The following is a 27760-nucleotide window of genomic DNA, read 5'->3' on the forward strand; positions in this document are numbered from 1 at the left end:
TAAGCTGGGCGAAGGACTTGTATTTTAGGATCTTCAGGAATCGCATGAGGCTGTTGTTCAAGTCGAGCCACTTTCCTCTTGCTCCCATGACGAATTCGAAGAAATGTATGGACGTACCCCTGGTCAGCTCTTTTATTTCGTCCTTCAGGTGTTGGTACTCTCACTCTTTCTCTGCCCAAGCTTTCTCCGGTGATTTGTTATTGTCCTCGAACCGCACTGTGACATCAACAACCGCTACTACTCCATCCTTGACGAGTACCAGGTCTGGCTTCCAGAGGGTCCCGTCCTTTCCAAAGAGTCTCGGTTCCAAGTAAGATGTCCAGCCATATTTGGTGATAAACTGTTGCAAGTGGTCCAGGATTTTGTTATGTCTTTTGATCCGGGTGTTTTTAATGAATGGACAGTTACCGGAGATGTGAGCCAGTGATTCGAAAGGGGCCTTACATCGTCTGCAAGACTTGTTTGTGTGGTGTCTTCCCCTGTTTATGGTGGATCTCATTGGATAGAGATTACACTGTAATAAAATACTGTTAATGAGTCTGGATTATTTGAGGTTAAAACAGTTCTGAGCCAGGAGTTTGAAGTATAGTCATTGCCATAGTACTTGATGCCCATTCCTTGGCATTGGAGTTCAGTCCACTTTAAATATTCAACCTCCCTCCAAGCCGCATATCTGTTGACGGATTTCGGTCTGGACGTTTGGGTAATATCCGTCCATCCCAAATTGATGGCTTCATCAAAGCCATTTCCTTCATGCGTCCCTCTTGGACCACCCTTCTCCTTGAGGGATTTTTCGATTTCCCTGAGCACTTTAAGATTCCTCAGAGAGTCGACTGTCTGTTTGTTCTCAATGCCACTGAATTCAAGCGAGGCCTATATCATCCCGTCTGGTGAGCTCTCCAACACCTCTGGTTTCCGGATAATGGCCGAAGGAATTTGGACTTCAAGTCTCGGTATGGCTAGACCACCATTGCAGTTGCTGCTGTAAGTATTCCATCCGTTGTGTGTGGTGGAAGGTGGAGGATTTCTTTTGTTGCATTCTTGATGTATTGATCGAGTTTTACTAACGTGTTTTGCGATACCTCTGCGAGGATTAAACGAAAGTAGATTCTCGGGATCTCGGGTTTTAAGGATTTCCATCCTTTGGATAGCTCGAAGTGCTGCCTTCTTCAAATTCGCTATCCATCCATCGATTTTGGATCCCCATTGCTCCTCAGTTACCCCCGCCCAGGGTCGATTCTGGCTCTCAGATATTTCTCCGTGTCTCCTGGTGTTATGTAAGAGATCGGACCTCCTCTCAACTGCTAGTTCACCATATTGTTGCACAGAAACGTCTTCCTCTTGAAGATGAAGTGGAAGCCCTTGGTCTTCCCAGCATTCATCTCCAACCCTGTATTCTGGCAGAAGTCCTGTACGATGGCTAAGTTCTTGGTCATGCCGGCATGGGAGTCACTGAGTAAAGCAATGTCGTCAGCAAATGCCAGAGCTGAGCAACTAATCTTTGTTCCCTGGAAGGGCAAGTGTAGGGAACAGATCAGAGGATCCATCGCAATGTCGAACAGGATTGGTGATAACAGGTCACCTTGCTTGACCCCTCTCCTGATAATGATAGGTTCCGTTTGACCATCTTTACATTCAATACATGTGCTTGTTTCCGAGTACAGATCTGTGATCATTGTAATGAATCTTTTTGGCAGCCCCACTCTTTGAAGTGCCTTGATGACCATTTTATGCCCTACGGAATCGAACGCCTCAGCCAGATCCACAAAGACAACGGCCAGCTCTCTCCTGTTGCGTTTGGCCCCTTTCATGATGTTATTTAGAACTGTGATGTTCTCATTACAACCAGGAGTCGCCACCAGAAACCCTTTCTGCCTGGGGTTGATCTGGACTGCTTCACTTAAACGTTTGGCGATGATCTTACTGAAGAGCCGTAATAAAATCAGGCCGATCGTTATTGGTCGCCAGTTGTCAATGCTTTTTAGTTTCTTGGCGTTGTCTGTCTTAGGAATGAGAATCGTGTGACTCCTTTTCAAGACCCTTGGGATGGAACTTGACATGAGCCAGATGGAGAAGAGACGTGGAAGCCTGTCCTCGTATTTTGCCTGGATGTCCCTGATGTCTTCCCACTTCATCCCATCAGGACCCAATGCTGTGTTCTTATCAATGCCTTTAATTGCCTCCTCGACCTCTTCCTTCTGTATAGGTTCTATCAAAGAGTCGTACTCTCTCCTTCCGTTGTATAATGCAAACTTTTGGAGGTTTGCTTTGTTATTTGGTTTGGCGAGTTTATCTGTAAAACTCTCTTCGAGTTCACCTTTGCTGACTGGACATTGTAGGGTGGACGGTGCACCCATGATTTGTCATGTTATCTTTCTCCTTCAGATGCAAGAGTACTAGTACTGACCCAGAGGAAGAAAGTCCAGGCTTTCATGCTTTATATTTTTAAGCCCCTTGCAAAATTTGTTTTTGTAAGTCTCTGCAGTTTTCTAACTCTCTGTTTCAGCACCCTTGCTCTGTTCCAATCTTTTGATATCATTTTCCCACTCACCAACAAATACACTTCTTGACTATCTCTGATACCTAATGTTGAAAGTGAATCTGCTTTTGTCTTATGCTAGTACAGAAATTTGCATGGGCACATCACAAAAAATAGTTTAGGCAAGGAGAGGATAGGGGTGCAGGGTGTTGATCTGTGCATTAAGATTTCAGTGAAAAAAAACCACCCACTTCCTGATGATTTCTTCGGTTGGGAAGCACTATCCAAGATCTTATTTTCCAATGTGACCCCATTTTAACACGAAAATTAATGTGACCCCAGATGCCAGCAAAAAAACTAAATGGCAATAAAGCAGAACGCTAACATTCAATATCTAATTATTAAAGTTTATGTAATATATGGACCAACATAGATTTTCATATGTATAGAATGTATATGTTTTTGAAGTACTTTGTAAAAATGTTATTGTTTTATGTACTTCCCAGCCCATTACTTCATCTAAGCTGCTCCAGCTCATGGTCCTTGCTAATGACGTTTGCATTTGCATTTAATATTACTGATCTATAGCAACACCACACCAAGATTTCCTAAAGGCCATCTTGTATTTACGAACATACAGATTAAGAGCATGAAAGGCCCATTTGGTCTCTTGAGCCTGTTCTGCCATTTGATAAGATCATGGCTGATCTTATTGTGGCCTCAACTTTGCTTTCCTGTCTACTTTCTATAACTTTTGATTCCCTTGTTAATCAAGAATCTTAGCTAACGACCTTAAAAATATTCAACGACCCTGCCTCCACTGCTGTCTAGGGAACAGAATTCCAAATACTCATGACCCTCTGAGGGAAAAAAAAATTCTCCTCATCTCCATTTTATATGGGAGATCCTTTATTTTTAAATGGTGTCTGCTAGTTATAGTATCTACCACAAGGGAAAATATACACTTGGCATCCACCCTGTGAAGGCCCCTCAGGATCTTTGTGTTTCCATAAAATCACCTCTCATTCTTCTAAACTCCAAGGCCTAAATGCCCAACCTGTCCACCGTTTATTCATAAGATAAACCGATCTGAGACCAATGTTCTAGCAAAAAGGGTAAATAGGGTGGTCAATAGGACTTTAAACTAGAAAGTGGGGGGGGAAGGGAAGGGTAAAACTCCAAGAAGTATGACTAAGGAAACAAAGCAGCAGGTTAGCGTGTGGGGGGGTAGATTCAACTTCATGGAAAATTATGAAAAAAACTGAAAAGAAAGGAGAGCCCAGGGGAGGCTATTAAAGTCCCCAGAACACAAAATAGGACAGAGTGTTTGGAAAGGGCTAGGAATCTAAATTCAAGGACATCAAATAAAGGGGCGACAATGAGAAAGGGGACGGGAAATACAGGACTGAAGGTGTTGTATCTGAATGCACGCAGTATACGAAATAAGGTAAATGAGCTTGTGGCGCAGATTGAAATTGGCAGGTATGATGTGGTGGGCATCACGGAGACATGGCTGCAAGGGGATCAGGACTGGGAGCTAAATATCCCAGGATATACATTCGATCGAAAAGATAGGCAGGTTGGCAGAGGGGGTGGGGTTGCTTTGTTAGTAAGAAATGAAATTAAATCGATAGCAATAAATGACATAGGGTCAGATGATGTAGAATCTGTGTGGGTAGAGTTGAGGAATCGCAAAGGTAAAAAAACCATAATGGGAGTTATGTACAGGCCTCCGAACAGTAGTCAGGATGTGGGGCACAAGATACACCAGGAGATGGAAAAGGTATGTAAGAAAGGCAAGGTTACAGTGATCATGGGGATTTCAATATGCAAGTAGACTGGGAAAATCAGGTAGGTAGTGGATCCCAAGAAAAGGAATTTGTAGAATGTCTACGAGATGGCTTTTTGGAGCAGCTTGTGTTGGAGCCCAGTAGGGAACAGGCAATTCTAGATTTAATGATGTGTAATGAGGCAGATTTGATAAGGGAGCTTAAGGTGATGGAACCCTTAGGAGGAAGTGACCATAATATGATAGAATTCACCAAGCAATTTGAGAGGAAAAAGCTGGAATCAGATGTAACGGTATTACAGTTGAATAAAGGCAACTACAGAGGCATGAGGGAGGAGCTGGCCAGAATTGACTGGGAGTTGAGCCTAGCAGGAAAGACAGTGGAACAGCAATGGCAGGAGTTTCTGGGAGTAATTTGGGAGACACGGCAAAAATTCATCCCTAGGAAGAAGAAGCATACTAAAGGGAGGACGAGGCAACCATGGCTGACAAGGAAAGTCAGGGACAGCATAAAAGCTAAAGAGGAAGCATACAATGCGGCGAAGACCAGGGGATCGGGAAGCCTACAAAGACCAACAGAGGACAACTAAAAAAGAAATAAGGAGGGAGAAGATTAAATATGCGGATAAACTAGCCAGTAATATGAAAGAAGATTGCAAGAGTTTTTTTAGATATATAAAGGGTAAGAGAGAGGCAAAAGTAGACATTGGGCCGCTGGAAAATGACGCTGGAGAAGTAGTAGTGGGGAACAAAGAAATGGCGGAGGAACTGAATAGGTACTTTGCGTCAGTCTTCATGGTGGAAGACACGAGTGACATCCCCAAAGTTCAAGAGAGTCGGGGGGCAGAGGTGAGTATGGTGGCCATTACCAAGGAGAAGGTGCTAGGAAAACTGAAAGGTCTGAAGGTGGATAAATCACCTGGACCAGATGGATTACACCCCAGAGTTCTGAAGGAGATAGCTGAAAAGATAGTGGAGGCGTTAGTGATGATCTTTCAGGAATCACTCGAGTCAGGGAGGGTCCCAGAGGACTGGAAAATCACTGATGTAACCCCCGTGTTTAAGAAGTGAGTGAGGCAAAAGACGGGAAATTACAGGCCGATTAGCCTGACCTCGGTCGTTGGTAAGATTTTCGAGTCCATTATTAAGGATGAGATTTCAAAATACTTGGAAGTGCATGGTAAAATCGGGCAAAGTCAGCATGGTTTCATCAAGGGGAGGTCATGCCTAACAAATCTGTTAGAATTCTTTGAGGAGGTAACGAGTAGGTTAGACAAAGGAGAGCCAATGGATGTTATCTACTTGGACTTCCAGAAGGCCTTTGACAAAGTGCCGCACAGGAGGCTGCTCAGTAAGATAAGAGCCCATGGTGTTAGAGGCAAGGTACTAGCATGGATAGAAGATTGGCTGTCTGGCAGGAGGCAGAGAGTGGGGATAAGGAGGTCCTTCTCAGGATGGCGGCCGGTGACTAGTGGAGTTCCGCAGGGGTCAGTGTTGGGACCACAACTTTTCACTTTATACATTAATGATCTAGATGAAGGAACTGAGGGCATTCTGGCTAAGTTTGCAGATGATACAAAGATAGGTGGAGGGACAGGTAGTATTGAGGAGGTGGGGAGGCTGCAGAAGGATTTGGACAGGTTAGGAGAATGGGCTAAGAAGTGGCAGATGGAATACAACGTGGGGAAGTGTGAGGTCATGCACTTTGGTAGGAAGAATAGAGGCATAGACTATTTTCTAAATGGGGAGAGAATTCATAAATCTGGAGGGCAAAAGGACTTGGGAGTCCTAGTCCAGGATTCTCTTAAGGTTAACTTGCAGGTTGAGTCGGTAGTTAGGAAGGCAAAAGCAATGTTGGCACTTATTTCGAGCGGACTAGAATATAAAAGCAGGGATGTGCTGCTGAGGCTTTATAAGGCTCTGGTCAGACCACATTCAGAATATCGTGAGCAATTTTGGGTCCCGTACCTCAGGAAGGATGTGCTGGCCCTGGAGAGGGTCCAGAGGAGGTTCACGAGAATGATCCCAGGAATGAAAGGCTTAACATATGAGGAACGTTTGAGGACTCTGGGTCTATACTCGATGGAGTTTAGAAGGATGAGGGGGGATTTGATTGAAACTTGCAGAATACTGAAAGGCCTGGATAGAGTGGACGTGGGGACGATGTTTCCATTAGTAGGAGAGACTAGGACCCGAGGGCGCAGCCTCAGAGTAAAGGGAAGACCTTTTAGAACAGAGATGAGGAGAAACTTCTTTAGCCAGAGAGTGGTGAATCTATGGAATTCATTGCCACAGAAGGCTGTGGAGGCTAGGTCATTAAGAGCGAGATAGATAGGTTCTTGATTGGGAAGGGGATCAAAGGTTATGGGGAGAAGGCGGGAGAATGGGGTTGAGAAACTTATCAGCCATGATTGAATGGCGGAGCAGACTGGATGGGCCGAATGGCCTAATTTCTGCTCCTATGTCTTATGGTCTCTTATAAGCCTTTCACCCCAGGAATGAGTCTCGTGAACCTCCTCTGAACTGCTTCTAATGCAATTTTGTCTTTTAAGTAACAAGACCAAAACTGTACACAGTACAGGAGTCCTTGGGTTAAGGTGCTTAATTGGGGGATGGCTAATTATAACAATATTAGGCAGGAACTGAGGAATCTAGACTGGAGGCGGATGTTTGAGGGCAAATCAACAACTGACGTGGGGGGCTTTCAAAAGTCAGTTGAGAAGAATTCAGAACCGGCATGTTCCTGCTAGGATGAAGGATAAGCATGGTAAGTTTCAGGAACCTTGGATAACGAAGGATATTGCGAGATTAGTCAAAGAGAAAAGGGAAGCATTCGTAAGGGCTAGAAGGCTGGGAACAGATGAAGCCCGTGGAGAATATAAAGAAAGTAGGCAGAAATTTAAGCAAGGAGTCAGGAGGGCTAAAAGGGGTCATGTAAAGTCACTGGCAACCAGGATTAAGGAAAATCCCAAGGCCTTTTATACATATGTAAAAAGCAAGAGGGTAGCCAGGGAAAGGGTAAGCCCACTCAGGGACAGAGGTGGGAATCTGTGTGTGGAGCCAGAAGAAATGGGAGAGATACTAAATGAATACTTCTCATCAGTATTCACCTAAGAGAAGGACTTAGCGGTCGATTTGTCTAGGGAAAATAGCCTGATCATGTTGAGATCAAAAAAAAGGTATTAGGCGTCTTGAAGAATATTAAGGTGGATAAGTCCCCTGGGCCGGATGGGATCTACCCCAGAGCACTGGAGGAGGCAAGGGAGGAGATTGCTGGGGCCTTGACAGAAATCTTTGCATCCTCACTGGCTACGGGTGAGGTCCCAGAGGACTGGAGAATGGCCAATGTTGTTCCATTGTTTACGAAGGGTAGCAGGGATAATCCAGGAAATTACAGGCTGGTGAGCCTTACGTCAGTGGTAGGGAAATTATTGGAGAAGATTCTTCGTGACAGGATTTACTACCATTTGGAAGCAAATGGGCGTATTAGTGAGAGGCAGCATGGTTTTGTGAAGGGGAGGTCGTGTCTCACTAACTTGATCGAGTTTTTCGAGGAAGTGACAAAGATGATCGACGATGGAAGGGCAGTGGATGTTATATACATAGATTTCAGTAAGGCCTTTGACAAGGTCCCTCATGGCAGACTGGTACAGAAGGTAAAGTCGCACGGGATCAGAGGTGAGCTGGCAAGATGGATACAGAATTGGCTTGGTCATAGAAGACAGAGGGTAGCAGTAGAAGGGTGCTTTTCTGAATGGAGAGCTGTGACTAGTGGAGTTCCGCAGGGATCAGTGCTGGGACCTTTGCTGTTTGTAGTATACATAAATGATTTGGAGGAAAATGTAACTGGGCTAATTAGTAAGTTTGCAGACGACACTAAGGTTGGAGGAGTTGCAGATAGTGAAGAGGATTGTCAAAGGATACAACGGGATATAGATCGGTTGGAGACTTGGGCGGAGAAATGGCAGATGGAGTTTAATCCGGACAAACGCGAGGTAATGCATTTAGGAAGGTCTAATACAGGCAGGAATTATACAGTAAATGGCAGAACCCTTAAGTGCATTGACGGCCTGAGGGATCTGGGTGTACAGGTCCACGGGTCACTGAAAGTGGCAACGCAGGTGGATAAGGTAGTCAGGAAGGCATATGGCATGCTTGCCTTCATTGGCAGGGGTATTGAGTATAAAATCTGGGAAGTCATGCTGCAGCTGTATAAAACCTTGGTTAGGCCACACTTGGAATATTGCATGCAATTCTGGTCGCCACATTACCAGAAGGATATGGAGGCATTGGAGAGGGTGCAGAGGAGGTTTGCCAGGATGCTGCCTGGTCTGGAGGTTATTAGATATGAGGAGAGGTTGGAGAAACTCGGATTGTTCTCATTAGAGTGACGGAGATTGAGGGGGCAACTTGATAGAAGTTTACAAAATTATGAGTGGCATGGACAGAGTAGATAGTCAGAAGCTTTTTCCCAGGGTTGAAGAGTCAATTACTAGGGGACATAGATTTAAGGTGAGAGGAGAAAACTATAGAGGAGATGTGTGGGGCAAGTTTTTTACGCAGAGGGTAATGAGTGTCTGGAATTCGCTGCCAGAGGAGGTGGTGGAAGCAGGTACGGTAGTGATGTTTAAGAGGCAGCTTGACAAATACATGAATAGGATGGGAATAGAGGGATACGGACCCCGGAAGTGCAAAATGTTTTAGTTGACGGGCAATATTATCGGCGAAGGCTTGGAGGGCCAAAGGGCTTGTTCCTGTGCTGTACTTTTCTTTGTTCTTGTTCTTTGTTCTATTCCAGATGTGATCTCAACAACGCCCTGTAAAAGTGTAAGAAAACTTACCAACTTTTATACTCTATTCCCATTGCAATGAACGCCAATATTCCATTTGCCATCCTAATCACTTGCTGTACCTGCATACCAACTTTTTGCGATTCTTCCTGCCAAAATGGACAAGTTCACATTTTCCTACACCATACTCCATCTTCCAGATTTTGTCCACTCACTTAACCTATCTCTCTCCCTTTGCAGACTCCTTACGTCCTCTTCACAGCCTCTCCCATCATAACTATATTTGTGTCATCTCTTGCCCTCTCTCTCTTTCTCTCTCTCTCTCATTCTCTTTTTCTCTCTCTCTCTCTCCCCACTCTCTGTTCCCCTCGCGCCCCCACTCTCTGTTCCCCTCGCGCCCCCACTCTCTGTTCCCCTCGCGCCCCCACTCTCTGTTCCCCTCGCGCCCCCACTCTCTGTTCCCCTCGCGCCCCCACTCTCTGTTCCCCTCGCGCCCCCACTCTCTGTTCCCCTCGCGCCCCCACTCTCTGTTCCCCTCGCGCCCCCACTCTCTGTTCCCCTCGCGCCCCCACTCTCTGTTCCCCTCGCGCCCCCACTCTCTGTTCCCCTCGCGCCCCCACTCTCTGTTCCCCTCGCGCCCCCACTCTCTGTTCCCCTCGCGCCCCCACTCTCTGTTCCCCTCGCGCCCCCACTCTCTGTTCCCCTCGCGCCCCCACTCTCTGTTCCCCTCGCGCCCCCACTCTCTGTTCCCCTCGCGCCCCCACTCTCTGTTCCCCTCGCGCCCCCACTCTCTGTTCCCCTCGCGCCCCCACTCTCTGGTCCCCTCGCGCCCCCACTCTCTGGTCCCCTCGCGCCCCCACTCTCTGGTCCCCTCGCGCCCCCACTCTCTGGTCCCCTCGCGCCCCCACTCTCTGGTCCCCTCGCGCCCCCACTCTCTGGTCCCCTCGCGCCCCCACTCTCTGGTCCCCTCGCGCCCCCACTCTCTGGTCCCCTCGCGCCCCCACTCTCTGGTCCCCTCGCGCCCCCACTCTCTGGTCCCCTCGCGCCCCCACTCTCTGGTCCCCTCGCGCCCCCACTCTCTGGTCCCCTCGCGCCCCCACTCTCTGGTCCCCTCGCGCCCCCACTCTCTGGTCCCCTCGCGCCCCCCCCCCCCACCTCCGGTCCCCTCGGCGTGCTTTCAAGGATTCAGTGTCTTCAGAGGACGCTGGCTTGTAAAGGGATAGTTGGAAGCCGAGGAGTTCAAACTCAGCAAATACCTCTTCCTGTTTGAGTTGGGGTGATGGCGCACCAAAATTGAAACTATGTGCAAGAACACATTGCTCTGGAAGGGCAAGGTATCTCAAAAATTTGAGCAACAGGTGAAGCTAGTTGATTCCCACTGCTATGCAGTAGCAACATGAGTGGTATTCACCACTAACAGGATGCTGCCAGAACAGTTTTTGCAATTTTTATAGTATGAAGAGAGATTCTGAAATCAGGAAATGGTGTCCCCGACTACATGTGATGATCTTATAGTAGGGTAAACATTTATAAAAGAACACAATTACACTTAAACACAAGAATGGCTTCACATAGTAAACATTACTTTAAAACCATTCCACAAGTTCTTAACTACACTGAGTTAACCTCCCCCTTTTCTGTTCAGTAACTATCCTTATAGAGTTTCAAAATCTATAGAATTCCTGTAATTTTTCCAATGCTTTTTCCTTGGGGTGTCCTCTGAGGTATAATTTGCAAGTTAAATGGCTGTAACAATAGACTCCATCTAAACAGTCTAGCATTCCAGTTTCAAAACATTTCCAAAATCTTAATGGACTATGGTCAGTGTAAACAACTGTTTCTGATGAATGGTTGGCAACATAAATTTCAAAATGTTGCAATGCCAGTACCAAACTCAGTGTTTCCTTCTCAACAGTGGAGTATTTATGTTGATGAATATTTAACTTCTTTGAAAAATATTCCACAGGTTTTTCAATACCTGCGATGTCTTCCTGCAACAATACATCACCTGTACCCACATCACTTGCATCAGTAGTCAATTTAAACAGCTTATCATAATTTGGTGTCGTTAAAACTGGCACTCTTGTCAACACAGTTTTCAGATTTTTGAATGCATTTTGGCACTCTGATGTCCAGTTGAACAACTTGCTCTTTTTTAAGAGTTCAGTTAATGGAGCAACCATGCTGCTAAAATTTGGCATAAACTTCCTGTAAAAACTATTCATACCCAGAAATCATTAAACTTCCGTTTTCATTGAAGGCGCTGGGAACTCGTCTGTCGCCTTCATTTTTACATCTCATGGGCCATCTTACCACGTCCAACAGCATGGCCTAAATATGTGACCTGTGCTTTCACAAATTCACTCCTAACCAAGTTCATCACCAAATTAGCTTCTTGTAGACGATCAGATAGTCCTCCCAGATGCTGGAAGTGCTCCTCCCATGTTTGACTGAATACCACCAGTTCGTCAATGTACACAGCACAGTGACTCAGCCCAACAATAACCTTATTCGTTAGTCTCTGAAAGGTTGCTGGTACATTTTTCATACCCAACAGCCTGAACTGATAGACCCATCTGGTGTCTCAAAAACTGAAATCTGTTTCTTCCTTTCCGATTGAGATACTTGCCAATATCCTTTCAGCAAGTCAGTCTTTGTAATGAACTTTGATTGTTCCGCTTTCTCAATGCAGTCTTCCAAACGTGGAATAAGGTATGAATTTGCTTTTGTCATTGCATTCACTTTGCAATAATCCACACACAGTCTGTGTGTTCCATCCGGCTTCAGTACCATAACAATAGGTGAATCCAGTTGCTGCAACTGAACTCAATAATGCCATTTTGGAGCATAAATTCAATTTCTTTTTGCATTTATGATCATTTTACTGGATTAAACCTATTAAGATGTTGCTTGTTTGGAACAGAATTCCCCACATCTACATCATGCACAACTACCTTTTGTTTTTCCCAATTTATCCCCAAAGTTAGTTCTAGGTGACTGCAATGGCTCTCTCAAGTCACTTCGATTCTTATCTGGAAGGTAAATCAGTATTTCATTGAAAGTTTTAAGCACCTCCTCATTGTCCAAGTGAATTCGAGGTAAGTCAACTTCAGACTCTTCTGTCCCTACTTCCTTTTCCTGATTCATCACTACTAATACTTCTTTTTGGTTATCCTCCCTATTGAAGGCCTTTCAACATTGCTTTGAATAGTCTGTGAACCCATTTTCACACCTTTGGCTAATACTTTCTACTTGAATAAATCCTACCAGTTTGCCTTGTTTTAAAACCTCTGACTTGACAACACCTTTCGTAGTTCCTACTAATCCACAAAGTTTCCCATGTAACCTCCAGCACATTGACTTCATATGGCCAATCTTATTACAATGAAAATATTTAAGCTTTCTTACATTCCTTCCACTGTCAGCGCTTTCCTTCATAGTATGAGGTGAAATCTCCTTAGAATCTCCAGCTGTCCCTTCTCTTTCCTTCCTCTCACCTTCCCATTTTCTATCCTTCTCAGATTTAAAAGGGTGCTGAAAAAAGGGTTTCGATTTATGGACCACGTCATAATCACCTGCTATCTCTACTGCCTGCCTAGCAGTTTTAACCCTTTGTTCTTCCACATGGGTCCTTACTACTGAAAGAAGTGAATCATTAAATTCTTCCAAAAGAAGTACTTCTCTAAGGGCTTCATATGTTCCCTCTATTTTTAATGCCCTTATCCACCTGTCAAAATTACTTTGTTTGACTCTTTAAAACTCAATATTAGCCTGTCCAGGCTGTTTCCTTACATTTTGAATTTTCTGCCTGTACGCCTCTGGAACCAACTCATAGGCACTCAGAATAGTCTTCTTCACTGCATCATGTTCTCCAGATATTTCTCCTGACGACGATGCATATACCTCATTAGCTCTCCCCACCAACCTAGACTGTAATAGTAATATCCAAGTTTCTTTTGGCCATTTCATCTGTTTAGCTGTCTTCTCAAATGAGATAAAGAATGCTTTGACATCTCTTTCTTCAAACTTTGGTAGAGCTTGTACAAATTTAAACGTCTCCCCACTGGGTTCCCCAGGACAATCAGAATCAAGCTGCCTGGTTTAAATTTCAAATAATGATTGGCAGCTAACTGTCAGTCACCATCAACTGGTGCATTCTCCGTGGATACACCTCTACCAGTCAGAGTTCACTTGCCAACCAGTCAGTACTCTCTTCTCATAGTATAAATATGTTGTTTTCCTGACATTGGTATTTTCTTGCATCTTGTGCTGATGAATGCAAGGCGAAAAGCTTCAACAAAAAATGTCTCTTTTGTTTTCAGCAATACTAAAGAACAAATTTTTTGATTTGTAAGGAATGTGGCCTGCTTATGAAAACCATTGGCCATTTGAGCAAGAACCTGTAAGACAGATAAATATTAGCAAGCTTTTTTAAATTGGCGAACTTGGTGTTCCTGAAGTATCTTGTTTCATGAGAAAATTTGAATTTTAGAAGTGCCAGGTGAGGCTTAGTTTAGAGTTGTACTAGCAATGAACATTGTTTCCGCAGATGTTCATACTAAGGTTCAGTTCTGTATTTTAATCAGCATGTGGTGATTTATCCTGGTGCAATCATTTGAAATGTTTTGCAATAAGATGATTTGTTTGTGGAATTTCATTCTTGATTTTCAGAAAATGAAGAGCCTAGTTCTCTCCTACAAAAGTGCAGAGTTGATTTGTTTACCTTTTTGGCTTTTCTAACCCTCGTTAAATAGTGGATTTATGGGAAGAGTTTTGACAATTGAAATTGTGGGTAGTTGTACCCAGTATTAGGTGTTCTCATTTTTCTACCTCCCTCCACTCAAAAGCAAGTTCAAAAGTTGGCCCTGTTTATGCAAATAAAATCTAAATTGGGATCAAAAGAACGGTGGTTACCATGGATGAAGAACACATCCAGTCCTGCTGTTGCGGAATTGGCAGTAGTAGGATTAAGCGTATGTTTAATTCTAGGCAAGACACTGGAATAAAGCCTTAAGCTATAAATGTGCTCTCACGTTCAGTGGCTCCTCAAGCATGTATTATGTGATATTCCAGGAACTTCTTAGTAAAGTAAAATCCCACTTCACCTGAGCTATGGCTGTTTCTTAGGCCAACATCAGCAAATGCCTTAAAATCAATTTATATCAGATTTTCAAAAAACCTTTCAAGAACTAAATTCCATGCTTTAGATAAAAACAAAAAACTGCGGATGCTGGAAATCCAAAACAAAAACAGAAACAGAAATACCTGGAAAAACTCAGCAGGTCTGGCTGCATCGGTGGAGAAGAGCACAGTTGACGTTTCGAGTCCTCATGACCCTTCAACAGAACTGTTCCATGCATTAGATTCTGGTTTCAATTTTAAAATAGGTAAACTGTACTCTGTATGTATTGATGCTAACTGAATTGTCATGCTATAATGAAAAGTTCTTCAGCTGTTAACTCCAACATGGTTGAAATTTAGTATTTGTGGTTCACAATTGGTCAGTAATTTTTTGGTAATGTATAGTAACTGAAATGGGACACTTCAATGTTTTTATTTTTATTTAGAGTTTCAAAATTGGTTCAACCCAGTGCTGAGAACTTTTACTGAAGTAATTAAGGCTTTAGAATTTGTATGTGAATATGGCTGTGACATAACGCACTTCAAACAAAACCTCACTTTTTTTTCTCCGCAGCAACATCAAATCCGGTTACACCGAGGCCGCCACTGTTCAACATTTTGCTTTATTCACTGGTACCTATCATGGGATTTGCTGTAGTTGTGTTGTTCTCTTTCTGGATGTACAGACATCACAAATTGGCTTATCCACCAGTACTGGTACCAACTCAGGTATGGTCCTAAGTCTTATTTGTCACTTCATCTTTGCTTGCTCCAATGCATAAAAGCAAATATAGAAAACTGCTGTGAGTGAATTTTAAGAGTAGTTTTACAGACTAATGCATCTGACCTTGATTTTTGCCTGTTTGGAGTGATTCTTGGGAATTCTGAAAAAGAGCTCCATCCATTAACAAACAAAATTATAGGCATGCTAAGCTTAGAGTCCAGGTTTAATGATAGGTCTTACCATTAAGTAGAGCTCTGCAACATGAGCAACAGTTTTGAAATCATTTAGCTTTATTAATTTACTGCCTTATAGAACTTTCTCCTCCTCTTCATTTTTTAACCTGGTTGTAACCAGATCTAAAGATTATAAAGGGATATGGAACCAAGATGCAGATCAGCCATGGCTGATTCTCACTGAGTGGCAGAACAAGCTTGAAGGACTGATTGGCCTACGCCTGTACCTATGTTACTCTAAGTGTAATTGGGTTTTATACAATTGAAGATTTCGTGTGAATTTGAATTGGTTAATTATCATTCAACATAATTGTGCCACCAACCTCAAAAGAACATCTGTATGAATGAATAATAGCAAAGCCTCCTTTATTTCCTTATTGTCTTGAGTAGAATCAACATAACTTGACACACATAAGTTAGGTGCCACATGTGCACTGTGTGTGCATAATGAGCCTACACAATCTTAATCTTCCTGTTTTTGCTCGCCCTTGTTCCTTTGCGGGAGGTATAAAAATGATAATTGTAGTGTACTTTTCCAGTGGTATTAGGCGTCTGCAGTAGGATAAAGAAGCGTCAAGGAGTGCGGGGATCACGCTGCCCATAAACCTGGCCCCCCCAACTCCTTTCTTCAGTTGGCCAAAGGCTGAGCTGGCATATTGAAGGCGGTGAAGAATTTCGTCATCCATGTCTGCCTTCATCAAGTGGAAGCTCCCAAGATATGGAAAATGCTCCACATTTTCCAGGATCCTGTTGTTGATATTAATTGATGGGGGAAGGTGTTGTGCTGTGGGAGCTGGTTGAAAAAGGACCTTAATTTTCCAGGTATTTAGTGAAAGGACCATTTTATCACCTGCTTTGGAAGAGCCGTCAACAATGACCTGGAACTGAGTGAGTGCACACAGAAGCGTCATCTGCATACTGGAGCTCAATAACTGAAATTGGAAAAGTGCCACTAGTAGTGCCTTCGCAAGACCTCTAAATCTGGTGGCAAGAAAAGTGGACCAACAGCAGTGTCCTCTCCCAAACCACATGCCTTGCACTGAAGCACGAATCATTCAAAACCAGCTCCACTTGGCAGGACATGTCGTTCGTATGCCTGACACTAGACTCCCAAAACAGCAGCTAACTCAGAACTTGGCTGTGGCAGGAGGACAACGGAATCCCCTCAAAGTTTCCCTGAAGAGGCCCAACATCTCTGTCAACTCATGGGAGTCTCTGGCTTGTGTCCGACCAAAATGGAGAAGCTTCATTCGGGAAGGTAGAGAACACATTGAAAGATTCCGTTGGAGCATGCAGAGGTGAAGTCCAGGTGTTGGAGAGAGGAAGAAGCCTGCCAACAAATCATCTACCTGACCGTCCAAGCACCACCTGCCCTTCCTGTGGCAAAATCTGCAGATCGCACTTTGGACTTAGCAGGCATCTCAACATGCTGAACTGGAGTGGAAGCATGTTATTTTCTTAGGCAGTCCCTGGGATCGAGGAAGAATTGTGATAATAGGGGAGTGGTGGCGAAGTGGCATTGTCACTGGACTAGTATTTCAGAGATCTAGGATAATGCTCTGGGGACCCAGGTTCGAATCCCACTACGGCAGATGGTGAAATTTGAATTCAGTAAAAATATATAATTAGAAGACTGATGATGACCCATGAAACCATTGTTGATTGTTGTAAAAATCCATCTGGTTCATTAATATCCTTTCGGGAAGAAAAGCTGCTGTCCTTACCTGGTCTGGCGTACATGTGACTCCAGACCCACAGCAATATGGTTGACTCTTAACTGCCCTCTGACCAAGAGCAGTTAGGGACAGGCAATAAATCAGCGATGCCCACATCCCACGAATGAATAAAAAAATTTTCTAATACATTTATGCAAAGCATAGCCAACAGAAATAAAACTTGGGCTATAAATAAAAAGAAGAAAATACTAACTAATGCTGGAGGGAAAATCTGAAATTAAAACATTTAAGTGATGGGACAGCAGGGCTGTTGTCATCTCTAAACGTAACCCAGTTATGCTTCAAGTGTAGATGCTTTGTCAGAACTGGCTGACATTAATGTAATCTTTAAATCGTAGGCTGGTGCATGCGTATTTGCTGCATATCAACTTACCAGAGTTTAGTCATTTTTGAGTTTGTTAGGATTAGTATCCTAAGTTGTTAGTGCCCTCTGCTGTTTGTGCAGCCTGGAGCTGTAGTTCTGTGTTTAGAAATGTAATAATTTTCTTCAGTTAAGTTTATCATAAAGTTTAGTTTTTTTTTTAACTTTGCAATGTCTACATAAATTCTGTGCCAAATACTAGTGTGTATTACTATATGGTATATAACTACAGCATTAGAATAGTGTGGTCTGTCTTAAGTCTGAACTTTCACCCAAGGAAGTGTCACAATGCAGGATTTCCTTTTTTGACCATTTTCCATGCAGTGCTTTGGAGCTGAGTTTCAACGTAAAGTTGGATCATTGTTTTAGTGGCTGTAAGGAGAATTTTTAAACCTAAGAAGGGATTGATGTGTAAATGAGCCAGATATATTTACTGTTTTCCACATTGATCATGAATAGTAAGTAATTCATTATCTCACTTCAGGCGACCAGTAGGTCATTCATGAGAGACCATATTCTTGGGATATCCATCAGGAGATAGTCTGATGAGATTTTATTCCTGGATAGAAGATTTGGTTGACGGCTTATAGGTGAATTCCTGAACAGAAAAGAGGTTGAGCCAAGAAATATATCTCATTTTCTCAGCGTCTAGGCAAAAGGGAAGGGTGATATGTGGAATGTCAGCCCAGTTAAGGTCTGGGAAGGAAGCCCAGGTGACGAAAGAAAACTCGGCTCAAACTTGGGGCTTTTCAGAACCGTAAGGCTGACAAAAAGTTGTTTGCTTACTAATGTGGGATAATGTGGTTTAGTATTTTTTTCTTCTTCAAAACGGGTAGTTTGAAATTAAATTAGGCTTTGATTATACCTGGCAACCCGTACTTTCACTGGCTTTCTGCAAAATACTGGAGTTTACCAATTTGTATCTGGCTTTCTCTCAGTAAATGTTGAAAAATTGTGGAAGTGCAACTGAGGGCATGTGTGAAAGAAATGAAGTTCCAGTCCTGAGCACCCCTGTGTTTTGCTTTCATACAATTATATATCGGGCTAGGGCTGTTTGTGCATGTTCCTGAACTTAAGGGGATGGTGGTGTAGTGATAATGGTACTGAACTAGTAATTTAGAAGCCCAAGCTAATGTCCTGGAGAAGGGCTCAGATCCCACCACGGCAGCTGGTGGAATCTAAATTTAGTTAATAAACCTGGAATTAAAGGCTAGTCTCAGCAGCAGCCTAAAATAGTTATATGCACCAAATTATACCTTATAGACAATGCCCCAGATACCTCCATCACCATCCCTCGGTATGTTTGCCCCACCAGCAGGACAGACCCGGCAGCGGCGGTATATAATCAGGAGGGAGTTGACCTGGGAGACTTCAACTTCGGACTCTGAAGCCTAATGGCATCAGGCCAAACATGGACTAGGAAACCTCCTTCTGGAAACCACCTACTGCTTTCCCTCGCCAATGACTCAATATTCCTCCATGTTGAACATCACTTGAAAGATGCTGTGAGGGTAGCAAGGGCACAGAAAGTACTCTGGTTGGGGACTTCAATGCACATCACGTGTGGCTCAGTAGCATCGCTACAGACCGAGTTGCCCAAGTCCTGAAGGATATATCTGTCAGAATGGGCCCGTGGCAGGTGATGAGGGAACCAGCAAATGGGAAAAACCTACTTGACCCTGCCTTCAGCAATCTGCCTGTCACAAATGCATGTGCCATGACAGTATTAGTAGGAGTTACCACTGCACAGTGCTAGTGGAGACAAAGTCCTGTCTTCACACTGAGGAAAACTTCCATCCTGTTGTGTGACGAGACCACTGTGTTAAATGGGATAGATTCAGAGCAGGTCTAGCAGTTCAAAACTGGGCATCTATAAGGCGCCGTGGGCCATCAGCAACAGTAGAATTGTTATGCTGCAATGGCAGCCTTCGCCTCGTAAGACGGTTAGTTGTGTCGTCATGGTCAACTCTGTGTTAAGCATCAGCTGGTATGGCTCAGGAGCCCCACTCTGGCATGGCAGTCTCTGCCACATTTGCTGCAGAGGAAGACGGTATCTGAGAAGGTGCATAATTCACTGGCCTTTGTTTTCCCTGGGCCCTTTTCTTGGCTAGCTGAGCTTGTCGTCTCTTCAAATGCCCTAACAAAATGTGAGCCTCGAGAGGTCACGGCCATCAGTGACTGTCTCCTAGTTGTCAGTGTCAGTATCCACCATCTTCTTATCTTGCTTGCAGGTGTCCTTGTAGCGGAGTTATGGATACCCAGTAGGTTTTACAGCCATCATCCATATGATGGACATGGCCAAGCCAGAGCAGATGTCATTGGCTTAGCAATGAGTGTATGCTGATGGAATTAATACGCTCCAGGACCTCTGAGCTGGTGACCTTGTCCTGCCAAGCGATGCTAAGTGTACGTCTGAGACAGCGAAGGTGGAAACTGTTGAGCCTTTTCTCCTGCCTAGCATGTGTTGTCCAGGTCTCACCCCTGCAGTGGAGCGCGTTGAGGCTGTAGGCTTGTAGACTCGTAATTTGGTATTCTCAGGCAGGTTGCTGTTGTTCCACATGCTCTTACTCAGCTTGGACATAACAGCTGCAGCTTTTGTGATACGTATGTTGATTTCAACATCAAGTGAGAGATTGCTGGTAATTGTGGAGCCTAGATATGTGAGGCTATTAGCAACCTCCAGTATCACATTGTTAATGCTGATAGATAGCGGTATGGCAACATCCTGGACCATGACATTTGCTTTCCTGATGCTGATGGCCAAACCAAACTTACAAGCAAGAGAGAATCTGTCCATTTGCTGCTGCAGGTGTTTCTCAGTATGGAACCTTAGTTCGGCCTTGTCACTGCAGAGCAACTCCCTGATGATGTAAGTTGACACCTTCCATATATGACCTGAAGGCATATGACAGCAGCAAAGTGAAGAATATACCAAAGAATGTCAATGCCAGAACACAACTCTTTTTGACTCCGCTGTGGACCTCAAAGGGTTCTGATGTTGCACCGTCATAGCTGACCTTATCCACCATGTTTTCATGGGATGAGGAGAGCACATTGAGCGGCTTCAGCAGGTAGCTGATTTTCCCCAGCAACTTCTGACAGACCACCCCTGCTCACTTGGTTGAATGCCTTGGTGAGATCGATGAAGGCAGTATATTGTGGTCTCCTTTATTTATGGTATTTCTCTTGCAGCTGATGGACTGAGAAGATCATGCCAATTGTAGCTGTCTCAGCTCTGAAACTGCACTGGATCTGGGATAGATGTATTTGGCCAAGATCTATAGCCTGGGTAGTGCAAAACGGACAAATATCTTTGCCGCGATGCTCAGCAGGGAGATGATTTGATGCAGTTGAAATCACCCTTGTTCTTGTACAGGGTCACAATCTTTGCATCATGCATATCCTGGGATGCTGCCCCTTCCCCTCCAGCAGAAACAGAGAAGTTTACGTAAATGCTGCAGGAGTGCCGTTTTCCCATGCTTGATGAGTTCAAGCAGTATAACAGTGATCTTTGCCACACTCCTCTACTGTGGGTTCCATATCCAGTGCTGCCATGACTGGCATGCTTTCTGTGATGTCTAGACTTCCTCGGTGATCGTGTTCTCTCTAGACTACAATTAAAAGTCATGCCCCACCTATCTCTCCAACTGTTTATTGCAGTCGATGTTGATCTTCCTTGCCTTTGATTTCAGCTGTTTTCTTTGTTGATTGAACATTTGCCTTTTTGATCCCTTCATATACACCCCTAACATTCTCTCTCTCTCTCTCTCAAAGGATACCTGTGTATTCTGGCAGAGTTTTAACCAGTAGTAATTGGCACACAGCCTAAAAATTTGTTAGACTTTACTTTGAGCAGCTCTTAGTACATTCAACATTTTGCCGCACAGATCGCTTTCGTAATTAATGAGAACTGACCCCCTGGCTTTAATGATAGTGTTCATCACAGTGATGTTAGCCTAAAGCCAGTCAGCGTTTTTCACTCTTGCTTTCCATATGTTGAGAGCGTGGTATTGTCGAGCAGGGTTGTCCAACATATGGCCTGCTGGCTACAATCCAGCCCACCATGCTTCTCTAGGCGCCTGGAGACACAGTTCAGAATACAGGTAAGTGAAAGTGACAGATCTGCAAGGAGCTGCTCCTTCAATTACAGGCCGTTTCTCTCCACCATTTGCTGCTGATAGGCTCACCAGATTAAGTACAAGCAAGAGATAGTAAACAGCCTTAGCTTGTGCTACATGGCATGAGAAGACCTTCGATGTTTTGGTCAGACTGCAACAAAGTCGCAGCATTGGAGAGTGTTGAAAACAAAGCAGGTGACTGTGAAGAAAAGCTTTGGAGTCAGCGTCAGCTAGTGCTTGAGTAAAGAGCTGGTAAGCAGACGGATCTCTCGTAGTGAGATTGCAGTGCATAGCCTGTCAGTTCTGTGAGTGGGACAGTGCATCGAGAGGACCAGTACCAGGTTAGCACAGTTGGGAAAGATGAGTGACCAGGGTGTGGGCCAGATTGATAATGAGCAAGGGAGAGTTCAACAAAAAAAAAGTCATAAAAATCAGACCAGCGAAGTTTGCGATTATAACAGGTAGCTTCAGGAGTTGCTGAATAATAAATTGAGTAAAAAGCAAAGATGCCATTATTTCGTGGTGTGTTCCAGCCACAAGTCATCCTTGTGGGCGGAGCTTTGGAAAAGTGTGAGAAAGTGGCTACAGCAACACTCATTCCAGGTACTACAAAAGAAAGAAGGTCAAAAGGATATTGGCAGAATGTCCACAAAATTCCCCAGTTTGAACTGGGATAAAACTGACCTACTATCCAAATTCAAAATGTTTCAACAGCGTACAGAGCTATGGTTTCTTAGTTCAGGTGAGTCCGAAGTAGACAAGCAAGCCATAAAAATTTGCCTAGCAATTGGGAATGAAGGTGTACAGAGGTTAAATACGTCAGGATTACAGAAGAAGACCCAAAGAATCCCCAACAGATATGGACTACATTGGAAGATCGGATCAGAATCAGGTTAAACTTCTGTATTCATCAGCTAGAGTTCATGCCATTTTGACAATAGCCTATAGAATCCATAGGATACTTTGTCAGCAGATGCAGAGAAAAGGGTATGTACTGTGATTTTTCAAACGCAGAGCTAGCAGACAGAATTGTTGAATTGGTGATCGCATCCACTCCCATGGAAGCATCCCAGAAAGATCTGCTAGGCAAGCCCAAAACATGTAGCATTGGAGAGCTACTCAAGGATTGGCATAAGTACGAGCAATCCTCGCAGGTTGACAAAGCTTACAGGTCCTAAGTACAACCCCAATTGTTGACACGCTTACTAGGACACCCAAACCTAGAAAGACATGTGGAAGGTGTGGCTTTCTGCATGCAGCATGGAAATGCCCAGCCTTCCATTAATTGTACAAGGCAAGCAGCAGAAAGGGCCATTGACAGCGGCAGTGCACAAGAGTAAATGCTGACGCAGATACAAAGAGCCATGCACTGATCCAAACGGACCACAATGGGTACCTTCAAGCATTAAGAATGATCACCTGGTATCCCGTCAGAAACATATACGTGATGTGATTGACAAACCAGAAAATGACAATGAAGTGCATAACGAGACGAAGAGCAGTGAACACATCTTTCAAGCTATCAATCTTATGGAAAACATAGATGCTGTCACACTGTCCAAAGTTTTTGCCAAAATTCAAATTATCTGCCCTAGGAAAGTTGGTAACCATTAGTTATTGGCCAAGATTGACAGAGGAGCAAGTGCCAACATACTACCTCTGCAAATTCTAGAAGATGTGTATCCACAGATGTGGAAGGCCGTGGCGAAATCTACTGTTGTGAAACTTTCAGTGTACAACGGATCACTAATTCCATGTGCAGGATCCCATAGTCCTGGAGTGCATGTATAATCAATCCTCCTGGGTATTACAAATGTTCTACATCGTGGAAACTCAAGGTCCAGCGATTACAGGTGACCTGACCCTAGCAACAATCCATGGAATCAGTCAGACTAAACAAAGCAAATCAACCTCTGAAACTACTCCTACTGCCTCAGCTCACGACCTAACATCGAAATATCCAGAATGTTTCGACAGAATTGGCAGCTTCAAGGGAGCTGCAACATTACACTTTCAGGAGAATGCAAGTCTGTCAGTTGATTCACCACTTAAGTGTAGCAACCACTTACAAGACAAATTTGAAGGTGGAATTAGGCAAAATGGAGAAAGACAGAATCATTAGAAGAGTACAAAAATACATTGATGCAGCTCAACCATGCGTCATAAAGAAGGACGGATCTTTGAGAGTATGTCTTGATTCACGACATTTAAATGCTGCTTTGAAAACTTGCCCTTACAAAATATCCACATTAGAAGAGTTGAATCAGAGATTTGCAGGTGCAAAATTCTTCTCGAAGCTTGATGGTCAGTACATCTCGCGCAGAAGCCCCAAGAGCTTACTGCATTTCATACCCCATTCAGATGATGCACTTTTCAACAACTTCCTTTCTGGCCATCTGTTTACTGGGATCCCTTTCAAGCTCGTGGACCGCATTGCATGCACTGTGCCAGGATGCATCTATATCACAGATGATATAGTTGTTGTGGGAAGAGCAAAGCAAGAACATGACCATAATCTGCACCACTTGACGCAAGTGGCTGGTAATGAAGGATTGGTGTTCAACAGTCTGAAATATGGTATCAATGTGCAGCAGATCAATTTCTTCAGTTTTGTTTATTCCAGTGCTGGCACATGATCCAATCCAAGTAAAATAGAGGATATTAAGGCCACGCCTTAAGATAAGGACAATCTTCAAAGATGCCAATGTCTCTTTAATTTCTTGTCTCTATAAATTCCCAATTTCACTCAAAAACCTTCATCGCTAAGGGAATTCTTGATTAAGGGTGTGCCTTTCCTGTGACACAAAGACCACCAATACTTTTTTGAAGCACTGAAATAATCATTATCAAAAGCATTGACATTTCAATTTTGTGATCCTAGGGAGACAGCTACCCTGGAGGTAGATGCCTCACAGGTCTGGGAACATGCATACTACAGAAACATAAACTGATTGCATTTGCTTCAAAATCTCTGGCCGTAATGCAATCCAACTGCTCCAACATAGAGTGGGAAACATTAGCTTTAGTATTTGGAATCACATGCGTCTGGATTCATGTGTTTTCATACCTATCTATTTGGCAAAAGATTTGTGGTAGAGTCCAACTACAAGCCACTGGAGATGAATTGAGTAAAGCCATTGAGCAGTGCACTGCCAAGATTGCAACGTCTCTTGATAAAATGTTCAAGGTTATGATTGTGAGATTAGGTACAAGCCAGGCAACTTGATGGTCACATCGGACACACTTAGCAGATTGCCTAACCCAGTGAAAATGGAAGAGATATCCTTAGATCTACAAGTTGATTTAGTTGACCTCGAATTTGATATCTTCAAATTGATCTGGTATATTTTACACAATGCAAATGTCAACAGCTACAAGAAGAAATAGCAAAATATTCTACATTACAGAAACTGTGGAAAACCATCATCGAAGGATGGCCTGATCCAATTTAGCATGCCCATGAACATGAGACACCAATTTGGCCTTATCTGGACGAGCTAGGCATCTCCCGGGGAATCATTTTTAAAGGTAATAGGGTCATCATATCAATATCTTTTTCAATCTGGTATTCTTCAACAACTTCACCCTCACATGGGCATAGATTGGATGAGAAGACTCGCCAGAAAGACAGCCTGTTGGCTGGGTATAAACAATTACATTGATGTCATTGTCCAAAAGTGCGAGGCATGTCAAGAGCATATGCCAAGTCAGTACAAATAACCACAAGAAATTCCTTCCCATCCTAGGTCCAAAATCACATCTGATCTCTTTCATGTCCAGGGCATCGACTTCATCGTTATCATTGATTACTTTACTAAGTACCCAATTATTTGACAATTACATAATACATTAAGCACAACTGTTGCGTACATGCTAAGTGATATATTCAGTTCATTTGGTGTGCTCAGGGAGATCATTACGGATAATGATCCACAATTTATAGGTAAGCCATTTCAGGATATCCATTTCAGGATATCTAAGAGAAGTTGGATATTGATCACACTGCTTCTCATTACCCTAGATCTAACGGTCTAGCTGAATGAATGATTCTTATGGTGAAATCCCTAATTCTCAAGCAAGATCTTCACATTGCAGTGTTACATCTGAGAATGACATCTTTGAGTGCAACTATTCCCCGTTACCCGCAGAGCTCATGTTTGGCAGATCAGTGTGTATATATTTACCTACTCTTACCCATTTTGTTCTCTCAGAAAACAGAAAGCAACTTTTAAAACTGCAAGAGAAGATGACCAACATGCCCGATAACAATGCAGGTACAGAATTTCCAAGTTTACAATTGGGACAAGTAGTTTGCATCTTGGATCCCACAGAAGGTGTGTGGCAACCAGCTAAGGCGACAAGGATTTGTTCAGAATCAAGGTCCTATGAAGTCATTACAAAGGCACAATTTTGAAGTGTAACCGAGGGCAAATCAGATCCATTCCAGCTCCTAAACCACCATACAGTCCTGATGCATCTGGGACAAGATCCCAAATGCTACTAGGAGCAGCACCCAAGAATGACAATCTCACAGATCATTGAGAGCAATTAAAGAAGCCTCCAGACAAAGTTACCTTCACAAGATCTGGGCACACCAGCAGATTATGTTTATGCTTTAGAGACTCCAATTCATCAGTTCTTTGCGCTTAAGTAATGGTAACTAAACATGAACATGTATTATAAATGACTATACTTCTTTGGAAGGGGAAAGTATCCTTAAAAAGAAAGGGGTATGTTGTAATATGCCTTTATGGAATATCAGCATAATGTCACTAGAAGGAAATGTCATGTGATCCAGTTTTAGTTTCACTTTTGCTTTGAGCAGAGCACACGCACAGCTCTGACAGCTCGGATGCCTTCAAGCTTTATACTTATGTGTAACTATTCTCATGTGCCTAGTCTTAATGAATTAACCCAAGTTCTTCTGAGCAATTGGTGCCTTGTGTCTTATACAGCTAATAAGCTCAAGGACTTATATCATTATAAGAAGGCAATAATGGTCAGATCTAGATGGTACCAGTGTCCTGATCTTGGATGTCTCCAGGAAACCTTGTGGCACACTTTGTTCTGAAAGAAGATGTCAGTTATACAGAACTTGTGGTTTCAGCAGCAAAGCTCAAGTCGTGTCTGTGCGTTTTTATGCATCTTTCCCAGCCCATGATGTCCAAGGCAGATTGCCATGTCTCGCGGTCTGCGCCAACACTTACTTGAAAACCTCTCAATGGATGAAGATGTTCTGACTTGGGGATTCTGCTGCTAGCAGTGTCGAGCTCTTCATAGAATGGTCTTTCGCCTCTGGAGCATAGTGTTGGAACATAGGTACTCATGAGGTTAACTGACTCTCTTTGAGTTGAGAGGCAGATGGAGAGAACACATTCTGAACCATTTGCCAGGTGTTATATCATCGAGAGTAGCGCGTTCCTTACAGCGATGTCCACCCCTTGCTCTCACATTTTCCTCTTGAGTCATTCCCTGCCAGAAGAACATGTAATGTTTCCCTTTGTGATCTGCTCTAAGCAAGCCTGGTCTCTTGTAGGAAAGCGCTTTCAATGTTCAGCCTATCAAGTTCCACGTCAATCACGGCTATCTTGCGCATGTCATCGACCAGCCAGAAGTCGTCTTTCAATCCTGTGCACATGGTCCTGATGATCCAGCTTGCCAGAAGTAGCATTGAAGACATGCTCAAGAACTAGCTGTGCCCCTAGCCTAGCTATTCCACTATAGCTACAATACTGGGATCTACCCGACAATGTTGAAAATTGCCTGGCTTTGTCCTGTCCACAAAACACAGGACAAATGCAATTCGGCCAGTTACCGTTCCACCAGTCTACTCTCGGTTATCAGCAGTGTGATGGAAGGTGTCGTCAATAGTGCTATCAAGTGGAACTTACACAACAATAACCTCCTTACAGTTGCTCATTTTGGGTTCTGCCAAGGCCACTCAACTCCTGATCTTATTACATCCTTGGCCCAAAAATGGGCAAAAGAACTGACTAGAAGTGAGAATGACTACCCATAGCATCAAGGCAGCATTTAACCGAGTGTGGCAAAAAGGAGTCTGAACAAAATTGAAGCCATTTGGAGTCGGTGGCAGGGGAGGGGGGTTGGAAACGCTCCACTGGTGCTTGTTGGATGCCAGTTATCTCAGACCCAGGATTTCACTGCAGGAATTCCTCAGGATAGTGTCCTCAGCCCAACCATCTTCAGCTGCTTCGTCAATGACCTCCCCTCCATCATCAGGCCAGAACTGGGGATATTTGCTGATGATTGCACAGTGTTCAGTACAATTTGTGGCTCCTCAGACTGAAGCAATCCATTCCCGCATGCAGCAAGATGTGGACAGTGTTCAGGTGTGGGCTGATGTGTGGCACAAATGTTACTTGCCACACAAGTGCCAGGCAATGACCAT

The 27760-nt window shown here is 43.7% G+C and overlaps 1 protein-coding gene across 1 annotated transcript in view; it reads left to right on the forward strand.

Moving 5' to 3' along the window:
• Positions 1–27760, forward strand: part of LOC144686799 (activin receptor type-2A) — a 168394-nt gene that overhangs the window by 100434 nt on the left and 40200 nt on the right. The window contains exon 4 of the mRNA XM_078552515.1: positions 14754–14908. Coding sequence (XP_078408641.1) covers positions 14754–14908 — 155 coding nt within the window. The remainder of the gene's footprint in view (positions 1–14753; positions 14909–27760) is intronic.

This window comes from Cetorhinus maximus, chromosome 11 (genome assembly GCF_964194155.1).
Source record: "Cetorhinus maximus chromosome 11, sCetMax3.hap1.1, whole genome shotgun sequence".
NCBI classification, from domain to species: Eukaryota; Metazoa; Chordata; class Chondrichthyes; order Lamniformes; family Cetorhinidae; genus Cetorhinus; species Cetorhinus maximus.